Source organism: Rhineura floridana, chromosome 6 (genome assembly GCF_030035675.1).
Source record: "Rhineura floridana isolate rRhiFlo1 chromosome 6, rRhiFlo1.hap2, whole genome shotgun sequence".
In the NCBI taxonomy this organism is placed as follows: domain Eukaryota; kingdom Metazoa; phylum Chordata; class Lepidosauria; order Squamata; family Rhineuridae; genus Rhineura; species Rhineura floridana.
Window position 1 is genome coordinate 135,597,475 of NC_084485.1, and position 17,136 is coordinate 135,614,610.

The 17,136-nt window shown below is 40.5% G+C and overlaps 1 protein-coding gene across 4 annotated transcripts in view; it reads right to left on the reverse strand.

The window, feature by feature from the left end:
- VAV3 (vav guanine nucleotide exchange factor 3) overlaps positions 1-17,136 on the reverse strand; it is a 259,303-nt gene that overhangs the window by 5,925 nt on the left and 236,242 nt on the right. For all 4 annotated transcript variants that reach the window (XM_061633875.1, XM_061633876.1, XM_061633877.1 and 1 more), the window contains 2 exons: positions 14,304-14,433; positions 647-798 (listed from right to left, as the gene is read on the reverse strand). In XM_061633875.1, the coding sequence (XP_061489859.1) occupies positions 647-798; positions 14,304-14,433 (282 nt within the window). The remainder of the gene's footprint in view (positions 1-646; positions 799-14,303; positions 14,434-17,136) is intronic.

A 17,136-nucleotide genomic window follows, 5' to 3' on the forward strand; every position in this document is an offset into this window, starting at 1 on the left:
TGCCTAGAATTGACTACATCAATGTATTTTATGTGGGGACTGCCCTTAAACACTACCCAAATGCTACAGCTGGATTGAGAAACAGCAGCATTTGCTGCCAGTTTGCTTCCAGGCTAAATTTAAACTGCTAGTGCTTGCTTTTATGCCTTTCATGGCCTGGGGCTTTTGAGACAGCCTCTTCCTGACCAAGCCCTATTGCAACTGAGTTCTGCAGATTGGGACCTGCTCCAAGACCTGCTCACTTCCGGAGGTGAGAACTTTGCTCAAGGCTCAGGAATTAACTCCCTGATGAGCTGCTCCTGGCCTTCAATAGAGGTTTTAAGACTTGCTTGTTTTAAAAGCCATATGACTGCTTATTCTGTTGCTTATGCCATTTTAATCTGTTAATTTTTGAGCTTTATTTGTTTTGTTGTTAAAGTATGAATTTTATTTTCTAGTTTAGTTAAATATCTTAACAGTGCAATGTTAGGCATCTCTACTCAGAAAAGCCCAACTGAGTTCAATGGGACCTGGTTCTAGGGAAGTGCATAAAAGATTACAGCTCAAACCTCAGAAAGATAGGATATTTAAATAAATAAAACAAGATTACAAATGCATGAACCGCAATATATATATAAAAATTATGAAGTCTAAAATGTAAACCTACCCTTCCATTTACTTCACCTCTCCACCAGCCATTGGCACTAATCTTTGTGTAAATTTTGACCACATCTCCTTTGAGCAGGGACAATTCACGCATGTCCCTTGCACAGAAGTCATAGCGGGCAATAGCTATACCAAGGACCTTGGGACTCAGCACTGCATGGGAAAATAGAAAGGCAACATTATTAGACATTTCCTGACAGCACAGCAGTTGAACAATATCAGCATTATAAATTGCATATAATTCTAGCACAAGTGCAAGCAAAGGTATTTTTCACATAGAAATGCATGCTGGCTTTATGAAAACATAGCAAAAAAATTCATTAAGCGCAATATTTTCTTGACTAGATTTTTTGTTTCTTTGCTTTAAACAAAACCAAGAAAGAAACCCAGGAAAAAAATAGGGGAAATCATCCTAAATACACATAAGGGCCTGGTATCCAAAAGGGCCATATTCAGTGTCTGCACACACACCCTTGGGCATTTTACATCCCCATGTCTTGGGACAGTGTAGAATAACACTCCTGATCTCTTAACACTGGATAAGATGGTAGCATTATAGTTTGTTCTCTCTCCTCAAGCCTTTCCTTCCCACATGCCAGTACCCCTTACCATGTATTATCATGTTTCTAACAGAAGCCAGCCAGATGCCCTTCCCACAAGAAGGGAACAAAGACAATAGTCATCACCATAGTTTGTTCCCAGCAACTGGTAATTAGGGATACAGGGCCTCTGAACATGGAGGTTTTATTTAATTATCATTGGTAGTACCTGTTGATAAGACTGTAACTCTCTATTAATTTGCATTAATCCTCCTTTAAAATCAGCAAATCTAGCAGTCACAACAATATCTTGCAGCAACAACATGTCTATACATTAACAACATGTTGTGTGAAACAGCACAGTTGTTTCTCTTTTCTGAACCTACTGATGATCAGTTTCATTGGATGACCCTGAGTTTTAGTATTGCGAGAGGGGAAAGAGGGAGAAAATTTTGCTCCATCAACTCTTTCAATACTATTTGTAATTTTGTAAAACTATATAAACCCCTATCATGTCACGCTACACTGTCTTTTGTTGGAAACTAAAAAGCCCAAGACTAATGTGAGAAGACTATTGGATTTGGATCAGATGACATTGGTTCAAAATAGCTTCAGAATCATGAAACTTCCTGAGTGGCTTTGGCTGTGATACAATCTCTCAGTCTAGGATTGTTCTGCGAATAAACTGGAATAACCCCCACATGTGCCATAATCCCTTGGACTAAGGTCAGAATTCAAATGAAATGAACAAACTCTTTAAGGCGCTCCTGGGTCAGCTCACCATTTGATCAGGCCTGTGGCTGTGGTATTTACATACACGCACTCATCACCTACCTCCTTCGCTCACATAAAAACACACTGCAGCTATGTGGAATATTATCACAGATAAGCATCTCCTTCCAAAACAGCTTGGTGTGCACATGAATGAAGCCTTAATGACCATGAGTGAGGTTATTAATCAGCCACTATCTTAAAATGACAAAGAAATCACACATCATCCTACACCAGCGGTCTTCAATCTGGTCCAGACCAAAGACTCACCTCTGACTCCCAATCTTCACCATGGGGCCCATTTTCACTTTTGATATTTAACTGATGTTAAAATGGCAATATACATAGGGCTGTATTCAACTAAGTCCAACTCAGAGTAGACCCATTGAAGTTAGTGAACCTAAGTTAGTCATGTCAATAAACTTCAGTGTAGGACTAGCATTGAATGATATCAATAGTATTACCTTAGCCTACTTCTAAATGAAAACCAGTGATTTTTACACTTGATCTTAGCCAGAAGTTACTGAAAAGCAGAAGTTATTGAAAACTCACTCACAATTTCAGTGGGACACCTGGGCATGTTTGTTCTTCCAGATTTCCAGTGAAGGGTGATATTAAAAAGTCTAACTCGCAGCTCAATTCCTATAGCTAAACTGGCTTTGTTTTGAGGGCCACCATTGCTGAGAAGCCTTCTCACAAAGTTAGATACTATCAAATGGCAGCATATGGATGACAGTTTCACTTCCCAATTCTGGGTATTCTTTACTAACCAAAATCCAAAATGTTTGTAATCTTAGTTGCTGAAATTGCTTGTGTCCAAACAGAGTTCAAGGAATTGTTTCTGTAACTCGTATCTTTATTTTAGTGACTCTGTGTCTACAGTCAATGGTGATTGTATCCACTGAATACCCCCATGTAAATTGTGGAGGGAATACGCATTGAATTATTCTATTAATTGCATTTGATAGAAGCAAAATTTACTGTTTGGTCTTCCTCAAAAAACTCTGCAACAGTTGGAAACATCCTCAACATTAAGTTTGTGATTTCTTACCAAAAAAGCATGCATGGTATCCAAAAGGATTCAACTCTCCCTTGTCTTCTATATCTCCTCTTGCTTTCTATTACTTTCGCCACCTCCTTTCTTTCCGTCACCTGCTGGTCCCTTTTTCTCTCTCTATCTTCTTGAACTTTTTGTCCTGTGTCACCCGTCTTCCCTTTGTTTTCCTCTTTTCATACTTGCAGCCCTATCTTTGTCTCCTTCTTGCATTTTCACAGTCCTTTCTCTGTTGCCACGCTGTCCCTTGTCTAGCCTTTTTTCATGATCCTCTATCGCCAGCTGTCTACCTTTTGCCTTTCCATCTTCTTCCATCTTCTCTTTACCTTTACACTTTTCAGTCCTTGAGTTCTCTCACTTTGCTCTACTTATTTTTAACCTGCCATTGTTTCCTTTCTTATAGCCATTCAGAGCCATTCCATTGCACTTCCATGTTCAGAACAGAAACAACTATGGTTCCACTTTACTCCACACACTAAAATCTACTGTTCCCCCCCAGTACACATGGCTCAGCACAGCTTTTTCCCCTTGTAGCTCATCAGCACATGAGCTGAAAAGCAAAGTGCTGTTGTGTGGCTGGCTAAAGTGGACACGTGGCCTGAACAGATATTCTGAAAAGGGAGGAGGCAATATGTCAGGAAGGAAATGGGAGCAGGGCTACTTGAGGCACTAGGAACTTGACAAATGTACAGGGAGACCCATAAATGGATCCCCCTCTTTGCCCAGCAAGGAACCTTTTCCCTGACCCAGCCTTATATCAAGTTGCAGGGAGTGAAATGAAGATGATGTGGCATCACTGCTCCCTCTATCTTCCTCTGTCTCTCACTCCTGCTGTCACTGCCTGGGCCCCCAGCTGTTGCCATGGTGGCAACCGCAAGGCAACTGAGCTATCACACTGCAGGTGACACTTTAGCGTTCTAGTCCCTAGCACACTTCTGTTCCAGGTGAAGTCTAGAAAGCCACAGAAATAGACTGGAAAGTGAACAGAGTGCCCTTGTTCCATACAGAGCTTCCTCACTACAGGCATATCTATAGGAAGGTGGTTGGTGGAGGGGGGAGGAACAGTTACATTTATTGAACCCAAATTCTTTCATCATAGAAAAAATACTTCTATGCAAGAAACACAAATATATTCAAATTCTAAACAGTCACCTCCACAAGGAAAAAGGGGGGGAAAGCCTTTGCAGAAAACAAAACTGGCTTTTCCCAATTTAAACCCAAAAGATATATGTAAAAATGGCATCCAAATGAGAAAAATATATAGACAGCTATGATAAAGATCACCATTTACGTTCCTGCACATGCTTTTTGTCATATTTTATTGTAGACTCATATGGTGCCAAAAGGCAATATTTTACACACTGCGTACACACTTTAATGGCCAAAATTGACATGCCTGAGATCAAATCATAGCCTGAAAATAAATTATGCCCAATTTCTGTCACCATAGTATCTATTGTATAATCCCTTTAAGCAGCTAGTATTATAAATATAAAACTACAACAATCTTTTCAGGAGAAAAGAAAGGGGGAGGGAAGAAGAGAATCCATTATTTGATATCAGCTTACATTCCAATATGTAAACGTTAACATAAGAACATAAGAACATAAGAAGAGCCTGCTGGATCAGGCCAGTGGCCCATCTAGTCCAACATCCTGTTCTCACAGTGGCCAACCAGGTGCCTGGGGTAGTTGTCCACTACCAGCTATAAATATGCATTAAACCAGCACTTCTGCCAAAGCTGTCAAATGCCATAATTATTCTCCTATGTCACTTTATGAGAGGTACATAACTATGACAGGAGAGAAGCAGCAAGCATGAGGAGAGGAACTGCAAGAATGCACAGAGGCTACACAAATAGGACATTAAATAAGGGATTACTCACATCAAGCAACGTTTTGCGACAGAAGCTCTATGCTAAAGCAGGATTTCATTTGATCTATCCAGCATCCTGTTTCCCAAAGTGGCTGGCCAGATGTTCTGGGAAGCCTACAAACAGGGCATGAGGACAACAGCCCTGCCTTGTTGCTTATGAAGTACATTGGCCCTATAATGCGAGGTTCCATTTAGCCATTGTGGCTGTCAATAGCCTCCACAAATTTGTCTAATCTTCTTTAAAGTCAGAGAATCTTCCAAGCGTGCACTGTGTGAAGAATTATTTTCTTTGGCCTGCCCTGAACCTACTGCCAATCAATTGCACTGGTAGACCATGCATTTTAACAGGTTTATGGACAAGGGAGAAGAATTTGACCTGGAGCCTTCACCTGTAAGGTAAGACTTGAATGTGGCCAATTAGTGATTAGGGAAAGGCACTCCATGCATCCTCAAAATATACTTCTTTATTTTTACATTAAACAGGAACACCTCCCCCAACTGAAAACAGATTCTGACATTTAGCTTTTGCACAAATGCAATTGCCTACCTAGATCATGTTAAAGATCAGACTAGTCAATCACTGTGTCTATAACAGTTAGCCAGTTTATTATTATTATTATTATTATTATTATTATTAATCTTCAGGAATGGGGAATCTGTGGCTTCAAGATGATGTTGGGGCTCCCAGCTCTCATCAGCCCCAGCCAGTGTGGCTAACGGCCTGAGATTACAGGAATTGTAGTCCAACAGCATCTGAGGGCCACAGGATCTCTACCCCGGCTCTATTTGAATCCATTTCCCATACCTCTGAACCAGTATTTTTAGCATAACAAATTGGCACCCCTAGATGTAGATAGCCATATCCTAAATTTCTATAAAATATCCGTTCTTTGAATTGGAGGACTTCATTTTAGCTATCATGTGATGAAATTTGATTCTCCATAAGGCCATGTAATGCTTTTATACTGACATTACACACAACACACTCGCACACCTAGATTTTATATGATTGGATGACCTATAAATCTAAATAAATACGTGACAGGAGAATTCACATCTATAAATATCTTCCTGCTCTTAAAGAAAAAATAACCTTGGCCTTTTGGGTCATCTTAAAAATGCTAAATGCTTTTTGACACACAAGGAAAGTTCAAAAGAAAATAAGGAACACAATACAAATGCATAGAAAAAACAGATGGATAAAATTAACTTGCACAGATAATGCACATGCAAAACTCTAATAAGTGCTTTTTTTAAAGAATGAAGTATTTTAGCACAGAATGCTGTAGCGTTAAGATCTGACTTAGGGATGGGACGAATCTTTTGAGTCACAAAAGCATGGTTTTCAGATTTTGAAGCCGCTTCCAAATGGAGAATGGTATTTGAGATCTTCAGCAGCTATTAGTATAATCACAACCATACATAGTAGGTCTATTTCTGCCATAGTATGTAGCACTACAAATTCTGAATGTGTATATTCTTAATCCAGAATCAGCATTGATAGCCTTTACACATTCTCCCAGATGCATGAGAATCACCTGTTCATGAGTAGCTCCTGCATAGCTGAGAAAACTTTGGATGACCTGTGTGTGTGTGTGATCACATGGTAGCCCCACATGATAGATGTCCCACTCACTTGGATAATTTAAACATGTTCCCAGGCCTGCAACACCTGTCCAGTAATACGTTATTTTCCATTAAATAACCCAAATCTGGTGTTTAGTCAAATTATATTAATAAGAGGGGAGAGTGGGAATCCGTCCCTTCCCTAGCTTGCATTGCACACAGAAACTGAAACATTATATTTGTAAAACAGAAGCAAATTGAGAAGAAATATAAAAGCGGTAAAGCAGTACCTGACCAGAAAGGAGTAGAGGAAGGGGGAACAAAGCTGTAGTCTGGAGGAGTTACAAAAGAAAACCCACAGAACAAAGAAGGGGCTTAGAGAAAGAAAGGAAAAAAGAGAGACAAACAAAATGACATTGAAATATTGGTAAAATAATACTGATAATATAATATTGATAAAATTGGTAAAATAATATCGAAATAGTAGTATTCTTATCACTAGGTCACATCCACATCATATATTTAAAGCACTCTTGTACCACTTTAATGGTCATGGCTTGCCCCGAAGGATCCTGGGAACTGTAGTTTGTTAACAGTGCTTACCTCACAGACCTATGATTCCTTGTCTCCTTAACAAACTACAGTCTCCATGAAAGTGGTATGCTTTAAATGTATGGTGTGAATGTCTATGATAAAAGATAATATTGGTTTTCCTGAAGACACTTGATGATGGTGTTTTTTCATACTTTCCAAATTCGCAAATCTGTGTCTTTCTTGCTCTTACCTGAGCAGAGGCCATGGATTTGCTCTTACTCCTCCACTTGTATAGCTCTATTCCCCACCACTTCCAATTTCCTCTCAGAATTATTTCCAATGCATATTGTGCTAAATGCAGCAATTAGCCATCTATGATCATTAGGGATGGGGGACAAATATGATTCAGTTCACATTTAAAACCAAATTTATCAAATTTGCACTTTCCGAAACTATATGAGAAACAAAACACAGCCATCCTTCAAAAGTCACACTTGTACAAATTTTGCGATTCAGATCTTCAACCAATGTTTACAAAAATCCAAATACTAGGGGGAAATGTGCTTTAAAATGAGTGAAAATAACAAATGAAAATGCATTATATTAGGAGAAACTGTGAAATCGTGAAGATTACAAGAAATGCACATTAAAATACTAAAGAATTTTCAGGAGGGTTTTTTTAAAAACACACACACACACACACAAATTGCTGCACAAACATGGAGAACCAAAGTTAAGATTAGGAAAATGAAAAACTGAGAGAACCAACATTGATAGATCTTCCCATCCCTAATGCTCATGCTGCTGAAGCCTTCTATGCTGAAGCAGTGAGCATTTAGAAAGCCTGTGTGGGTATAGTGGTCACAGCATTAAGACTTAGGGTTGTACCTGAAGTAGCACTAAGTAACAGGTCCCATTAGTGCAAGCATTTCAATTTGCACAACAGGACTTTCCCCTCTCCTTCCCTTGCATGACTCCCAAATATGTTCTAGGGGTTCCCACGACCCTCCAGGGCAGATTTGGGGAGGGTGCAGGGGGAGAAGGGGGAAAGTCCCAGTGCACAAGCCAAAATCCTTGCACTGACAAGACACATTACTTGGATAACGTCCTAGAACTGGAGAAACCCAGGTTCACATTTTCACACAGTCATGAAGCCTGCTGGACCAATCATTATCTCTCAGCTTAACCTATCTCACAGGAGGAGAAGAGGGAAGGAAACCAGGTATGCCACTTGGAGCTCCTTGGGGGAAAATATATATTTTAAAATTCATTAAATAAAATAAGTGGCTTCTAGAACAAAGGAAAAAAATAGGATGGATTCAAACTTCCATACTTGGGCTTAATTGCTCTCTATGCTTCTCAAAAGCATGTGCATGCCAAAGTTGATTGCGTTGCTGTTTCAATAGCACTCCTGTTCTGTAGCATCGGCAAGGCGGTAGAGGCAGGGTGACATTGCTAACCTGCCTTTCCAATGCCAAGCATTGCTGCTGGTAGCAATGCTTGAGGTTAGGAAGGCAGGTGAGCAACACCGCCCTGCCAACTGCTCCCTTGTATAACACAGCAGCAAAATGCAGGAACCGTGATTACTTTTTAGGCCCTACTTGCTGGGTTCTAAAAATTTGGTAGGCTTTGTATTGTGGGGAGAACCGTGCAGAGAATAACTAGGCCCAGAACTGCACATGCAAAACCACCTTAATGCTGTCATTTCCTGAATCAGAGAGGGCAGCTGTGCCTTTAACAGCTCCACTGTAGGAGATGTTTAATAGATGCAGCTTCTCCCACCACAAATGGCACAATAACAAGAGAGTTCTTTAAGACTTCTCAATGCAGGAAAGATCATGTGTTCTTGTTCTTTCTCTCCTTGGAGCCTATGTCTGTCCCCATTCACCGGTCTTACCTTGCATATGATACTAGCTCAGATGGAAAAGGGCAGAGACTTAAAACCACACCCCTTCACTTTCCTGATGTTCCAGTGCAGCAGAAAGCAGAATGATCTCTGAACCTCCCCACCTTCACAGCCCAAATCAACAGTTAAAGTGGCACAGGACAATCCAACTCCAGGCTTGCCCTAAAAAACCACACAGACCCAAGATGCACAAATCATCATCATGGATTGCAGTAAAGCTCACTCTATCTCTGGGATCCCACAAGGTCATTGCAAAGAAACCACGTTAATTATGGCATCAACCACGTTTTGAATAGAAGCTAAGGGTTGACAATCTTCCAGTCTAGTTCAATATGCCTTCCATATTTTGTAAAACTGAGCGATGCTGCAGGATTAGTAGAATGAAAAGGAAGACTGGTAAAATAGAGTTCTCTTTCACATACTATGGAGAAAAATTGTTTCTGAGTTAGGACTATGTCTCTTAGCAAACTCTTGATCAACTCCATCTATTAGCGTGAGGTGAAGGGAACTTATCAGAGCACTCTTTTCTCTTTCTAAATCTTTTCTACAGTGATGTAAGATGAGAGGATGCTGGTCTGAGCTTTAAGAAAATTGACGGTTCAAATCCTCAATCAGCTATAATTTTCTAGTGCCACTCTGGACAAGCCACTCATTTCATTTCCCAAAAGCAAGGTCAAGGAGACACTGCTTACACATAGGCTCTGGGAGGACATGCCTGGTCTTTTCAAAAAGGGCAGGTAAACTAGGAATGGAACATCTTTCTTTTGCTTTCCAGCACAGCCTAGAAGACCCTAGAAACACCTTCTCCAACATGGTGCCTTTTAGATGTTTTGGAGTGCAACTTCTATCAATCCCAGCACAGCCAGCATGAACAATGACTACTACTTCCAGGTAGCCAAAATATCTAGAGAGCACCAGATTGGGGAAGGCTGTGTTAAAAGAATCCAGCCTTTATATAAATCACTTTACCCTCAAACAGAGTTCAATGGGCTTCTTAAAAGAACATTTGGACCATGTTTTCAAACTGTATCAGAAATGTGTGTAAGGAAAGATTATTCTGGATATTAACAGTTTGAAGAACCACATGGAGATGGATAAAACTGATATCAAGTACTTGGATTTTTAGAGATCTTTTTAATGCATTTTTTTAATGGCACAGTCCAGGGGTCACCAAAGTTGTACCTGTGGGTGCTCATGCACTCAAAGATGCCTTTCCTGGCACCTGCAGGGTCCCTTGCAGCTCCACCCACTGAAATTCAGCTTGAAAGAACCATTCTGTTATAGCCAACAAAATAGGCTGTCGTGTCTGCTTGGTTGTGGTATGTGTGTGGAGCCCACAACAGTTTCTCTAGTTTGCAAATATGCCCATGGGTCCAAAAATATCAGTGGCCCCTGGCATAGCAAGTAAACAAGAGTGGAAACCTGCAAGAACCAGAAACTATTCACAAGGTAGAAAGTAGGCATAAATGATCAGTTATTATAGTGAAATGATTTTAACCGTGATGTGATCCAGGACCTATTAGATGACAAAATATAGCATCAAGTTAGAAAAGGATATTAATCCCATTCAAACTGTGAATAAAAAATGAAATATAGGAGTGGACACCTAAGCCCAGTTCAGATGTCACATAATATATGACAACAATGACCTTGGTCCACATACTCCCCAAATTTCTGCTTCCAGCAGTAGAGAACATCAGTCCGCCCACTGCATCAAAATGCAGAAAACTGTGGTTTGTGCAAACCATAGCTTGTTCTCAAAGCTGATCTAAATGAAACCAAGATAAAACTTTGACTTCAGATTCTTGTTTGGATACAGACAATGGTTTATACAGACTACTGTCTGCTGCAATGGCCAACTGTGATTTGCTGCAAGGTAGGAGCAAAAGCGTCAGACTTCTTTCCTTTGTACCCAAAGGGGAAGGGGAGTAAGAGGAAGCATGGGAGCCAAAAGTTAGTGCGGCTCCTACCAAACCATACTTTTGTTGCTACATCTAAATCAGGCCCCAAATTTTTGACCTATTCAGGAGTTCTTAACTTGTATCTGTGGAGCAAGTGCCAGACCTTTCCACACTGAGCAGGAAGGTCTGAAGGTAAGTCGTAAACCTATTTGGTTGAGTGTGGTTACAATCTTCCCAGGTTACAATGGTTGTGCAGGGTTTCCAACTTGTGAGGAGGATTCTAAGCACATTCAACTGAACACCCTTTTTCCAATCCCCCTTTAGACTTCCCTGCTCAAAACGGGAAGGCCAGGAGTAGAGGGGTGGGAGTTAATTATGTTAACATTAGCTGCATTTACTAATCTAAAGTGAATGTGCATATGCTATTTGTGCCCGTTCCTACTCAAGAAAACTAGAATAAAGTAACAGACCATGCAAGGAACCTGTGCATTTACCCCTATGAAGCAAAGTGATACAAGAGAAAGAAGGAGGGAAGGAGAAAAATGGGAGAGGAGTGAGAGCCGGTGTGTCATAGCCATTAGAGCAGCTGACTAGGACTGGGAAGACCTGGGTTCAAATCCCTGCTCAGCCTGGTACCTCACCAGGTGACCTGAAGCCAGGCCCTCTTTTTCTCAGCCTAACCTATCTCGCAACCTTGTTGTGGTACTGTAGAAAAAGAGAGGGGAGGGGGGAACCTTGTATAGCTATACTACTCTTGAGGCCCTCGGATGATAGGAGGGGTATAAGTAACAATAAAGGCAACACAAGTGAACTCTTTTGCTTTACCAACACGGTGCCCTGCGGGTGATTTGGGCCTCCCTCAACCCGAGCCACTATGGACAATGGTCAAGGATTATGGGAACTGTAGTCCAATAACTTCTGGAGGGCACTACAATGGCTACCCTACTTTACCACCCTGGGAAGAGGAGGGAAGAAGAGGTGGTTCAGAAGACTATTAGGAAACTGGAGACAAAGCCCTATGAGGAGAGACTGAAAGAACTGGCCATGCTTAGCCTTTAAAAGAGAAGACTATGGGGAGATATGACAGCACTCTTCAAGTACTTGAAAGGTTGTCACACAGAGGAGACCCAGGATCTCTTCTCAGTCATCCTAGAGTGCAGGAAATGGAATAATGGGCTCAAGTTACAGGAAGCTAGATTTTGGCTGAACATCAGGAAACTCTTCCTAACTGTTAGAGCGGTACGACAATGGAACCGATTACCATTGGAGGCGTTGAAGAGGCAGCTGGACAGCAACCTGTCGGGGATGCTTTTAGTTGGATTCCTGCACTGAACAGGGGAGTTTGGACTCGATGGCCTTATAGGCCCCTTCCAATTCTACTATTCTATGATCCTAAGAGGGAATTTACAAAGCTATGAAGAAAGGGTAAGGAAAGAGAAATACATTATATGATAATTAGAAACTGAAGTGAAGCAAGTGTTAGGCAGAAATGAGTAAAAAAAACTCAGAAAATGACAAAACAAGGACGACTGATAAGAGCGGAAAAGATTGAATGGGGGAGTAGAGAACAAGATAGGAAGAACAAACTAATTTTATGTAATTAAGGCTGTGATTCTGTTTGCTTGCAGCTAAGTCCCACTGAGTTCAATGGGACTTAATTTCTGCAAACAGGGCTGGCCCAAGACATTTTGTTGCCTGAGGTAGACAACGTAGCAACCCCTCCCATTCCACATACAGAAGCTGACTGGACAGACAACTGGATCTTACTTGAACACTGGAGACAAGAGAACATCCTTTATTTCACTAGAGGCAGAAAGCTAGTTTTGAGGACCCAAGACAGACATCTGGCATATCTCAGGAGCAGCAGCCAGGGGGCTGCCAGTTCTGCTCCCAACATCTGTGGCCTGAGACAGGTGCCTCATTCTATTTAATGGCTGTCTGCAAACATGCATAGGATTAAGTTCCAGGAACATGTTCATATGGAAGGCTTTTATATTTGAGCTACTATCTAACCATTGTTAAGATGAAAGAGAATGCTGAGATATAACATAAGTGGGCCTTCTGGGCAATGCAAGTGTCGCATTTGTATCACAAAGTGATGGGAGAACTGGCTGATTTAAGCCTCACATGTGAGAATGTCCTATATTTTTCCCTACAAGCCTTATTTTCTAAATAAGAAGTTCTGGGAAATGATCAGAGGTGAAACTCTAAGACAAGCAAAGAGTGATTGGCCAATCAAAATCAGAGCCATTAATGACCAAAATGGGTTGTTTTAGCAGTTTTTGCTTAAATAGCACGATTAGATTTCTCCCTCCTTACCAGATATAGAGTGTTATTGGGTTCTACCATACTTCAAATGCTGTATCTTTGTTTTTGCTATAGATTAAGAACATCCACAGATCATTTGGCAGTTTTCCAATGTGCTTCCATATATCAATGGACTATTATTAAGCCATACTCCCTTTCCTATGTTTGAAAAGGTTCATTTTCTATACAGTGCCAACTGCTGACCCAAGTTGCAATGAAGGTATGCTTTTGGATGGTGTTTGTACGATAGAGAGAACCAGAGAGCACATTCAAACAACATCAATCATACTCAGTCTACCCACTGGGTTTTAACGATTGTTACCCACTCCATACTCCAGGGATAGGGAACCTTTGGCCCTCCAGACGTTGTTGGACTCCAATTCCCCTCAGCCCCAGCCAGCATGGCTCATGGTCAGGGATGATGAGAGTTGTGGTCCAGTAACACCTGGAAGGATAGAGGTTCCCAATTGCTGCTATACTCAGAGGGCCATAATTAGATGGTATGGGATGCCATTTGGAGAGGAGAAGCAGTGGATGGGATGGGAATACTTAATACTTCCTTGGCCTGTTGCTTTTCCCCTGCATTCCATGTCCCCAGCTACTTTTCCCTAGAAAATGCTTCATTGTTTACTGCACCCACCCAGCCTTTTCAAATATGAGCCCTTTCCCTGATGTGTTTTCCATGTTTGCTGGTGATTTAGGTTCTTATACTGAAGTCTTCTGCTGTATATTTAGTTGGGTCCCAGGAAGACATTCCATTTAGAAACACTAACAAGGAACAATATAGAGGAAATCTGTAAGAACTTAAAAGTTTCTTCTCAGAAATTCTGCTTTATAGTTTATGGTTTAAATCACACAAATAATTCATTAAAATGCCAAATGCAAGATTAGAATTATATGTTTATTAATTCATGCAGCTGAAAACAGCACAGCCAATGCACAATGACTGTTTACAAATCAATCGCTCACTTACATTTTTAATAGATGTTTGAGTGGTGATTTGATTTAAGGACAGGCAGTCGGGAAGTCTAACTAGACCTGTTCATAAACCTGTCAGCAAATCCTAATTCTGCTTAGCTGCAGAAAAAAATCTAGCTAAATGTATTACCATATTAATTGGTTGTACATCAAAAATGCAAAATGAAGATGTTTTTAACCTACTGCTGTTCTTTTGTCATTAAATGGCAGCAAATGGTAATACTCACAATTGCTACTTGGTCTGTTACGCCTTTGGTCCAGCGAATTTTCACATTCCTTGTATGGGCACAGAAGAGTTGTATCCAAACTTCGGAAGCCTTCTTTGAGAGAGTGATGCTTGTAATACTCCACAAGTTCCTTCCACAAGATAGAGAAAACATATAGATTAAAATTCTTATTCGAGCTTTCTCCCTCCAATATTTGAACAAAGAACCTTTAATGCAGCTTTATAGAAACAGACACACTCAGTTCACTACTTATGAGGGCATACTACTAAAACAATATTGGCATTTTTGCCTTGTTACTGAAGAGATCCTTCCTGACATGTGTGATTAAAGATCAAAGACATCTCATGTCTAAGAAAGGCACATCAATTACACAAACAGTGCAGGTTTAATTCACACACAAGAGATAGTATATTCACAAACAGGTGAGGAGAAAAGACATTTCAGCTTTTTGGTGAAACACTTCTCACATTAAATTCAGAGCTTGGAAAAGTTACTTTTTTAAACTACAGCTCCCATCAGCCCAATCCAGTGGCCATGCTGGCTGGGGCTGATGGGAGTTGTAGTTCAAAAAAGTAACTTTTCCAAGCTCTGATTAATATATATATATATATATTGAAACAATCATGCCAGGGGACATTCTAAGTTAAAACCATTCTCCTTGACATCTACTTTTCTAGGCACACGGAATTATGAGCCCCTCTTCAGTAGTGGAAGTCCCAATGTAGGGTTATTACTTCATCTGGCATTTGTGAGGACTTGGTATTACATTGACCTTTAACTTTACATACCTCCCCCATCCCACATGAGGTTATCACTTCCCAATGCTTACCCTTTTCCTGGTTTCAAGACATATTTGCTCATGCTTTTTGGCTTCCTGGCATACTTACAAACCATATAAATGATGCTTCAACCCTCAGGATGGCCATCACTTGTGTGGTTTGTAATGTACACCAAGGACCCAAACCACATGGGTGGAAATCTTTACAAAGCCAATGTGCAAGTAAACATACAGAGATCTAGAAAGAGTAATTATGCTGAAATTTGTAATTGCCCAGCTCAGTATATTAATTTATCCAACTTATAATGCTCATCTGTAAAATTTATCAAGTGCCATTTGTTAAACATCAGTAGTGACAACATGTACTGACAAGACCTATGAAACACAGGAGAGGGAGACCATTCCTGAAGCAGTAATTTCCAGCTTGGAAAGTAAAATGAGGTTCTCTGCATGCACGGCTTGGCAGTCAACAAACCAGACACCCCTAGCCAGGTGCTTTGTGGCCGCAGGTGCAGAAGTTCTTTAATGTTAACTCCTTACTCTAACTGAAAATGTTATTGAGAATTTGGTTAACTGCATGACCAAACCATCCAAGCAGCATTTGTTTGGCATGTACTTTCTTTATATAGGCCAATTCTCTTTATTGTTTCTTCCCAATATTTTCTATGGCTGTAGACTGCTATAGGGAAGCACAGGGTTGTAGTCAACATTTTCTAATGAGTTTTCTAGGTGAGAGCACTAAAAAAAAAATCATCACCTACTTACTGAGAGTTCTGTCCCAGTTTGTAATGAATTAATTGTCCTACGTGCATGCTCACTGAGAAACCTTAGAAACTAAGCCAATTCTGAACTGAAGCTTCTAAACACCTATGAACCTCTCACATGCTACTATGTGAATGAATGATCTTTAACGTGAAACAGGAAATCGAAGAGAGGCATTCTCAATGTGCAGTCTGACAAATGTAGGTTTATATTTTTGCATTAGAAACTAAATTAAGCACAAACTGCTTTATACCACATATATGAACCAGAGATTTCCAAACACTGACCACAATCCAACCACTGTGAGAAATGTAAATGCATATTTAGCACACTTTTTGGGATGAATGGGACCTTTAGCTTTGGCTTGATCATGGCTACTGACCCAGTTTTGAACTGCTGATCTTCCATTATGAGTGAGTACATGGTCTACAGGGACTCTTACCAACATGAAAACCTTTTCCTAATTCTGTTGTTTTTCCACGCCAAACAAAAAAGCTGTCAGAACACTGTTTATGTTTTACCTTTATCTCTACAGTATGCCATAGTACATTTTCTGATAACTGCAACTAATTAGAAAAGTTTGCTGCTGTTATGTGCCTTCAAGTTGATTATGACTTATGGTGACCCTATGAATCAGCGACCTCCAATAGCATCTGTAATAAACCACCCTGTTCAGATCTTGTAAGCTTAGATCTGTGGCTTTCTTTATGGAATCAATCCATCTCGTTTGGTCTTCCTCTTTTTCTACTCCCTGCTGTTTTTCCCAGCATTATTGTCTTTTCTAGTGAATCATGTCTTCTCATGATGTGTCCAAAGTATGATAACCTCAGTTTCATCGTTTTAGCTTCTAATGATAGCTCTGGTTTAATTTGTTCTAACACCCAATTATTTGTCTTTTTCGCTGTCCATGGTATCTGCAAAGCTCTCTTCCAACACCACGTTCGAAATGAGTTGATTTTTCTCTTATCTGCTTTTTTACTGTCCAGCTTTCACATCCATACATTAGAAAACTAGTGGAGAAGAAAACAGTGGGACACCTCACACGTTTAGTTTTTTATTAGACAGTATCCCTACTCAGGAGTTTGAGCAAACACATAAAGGCTTAAACTGGGAGGAAATACAGGGGTGCACATGCAAGCCCTACTCCCAATGCACCATGTGCACTGGCTCCACTAGACTCTCATGCATTCAGCTGAACATGCTTCAAAGCCCCTTGCAATCAGGAACCCTTCCTTAATTGGGTTCCCGATTGTGGGGAAGCTTTTAAGCATGTTCAGCTGAATGTGCTTAGAA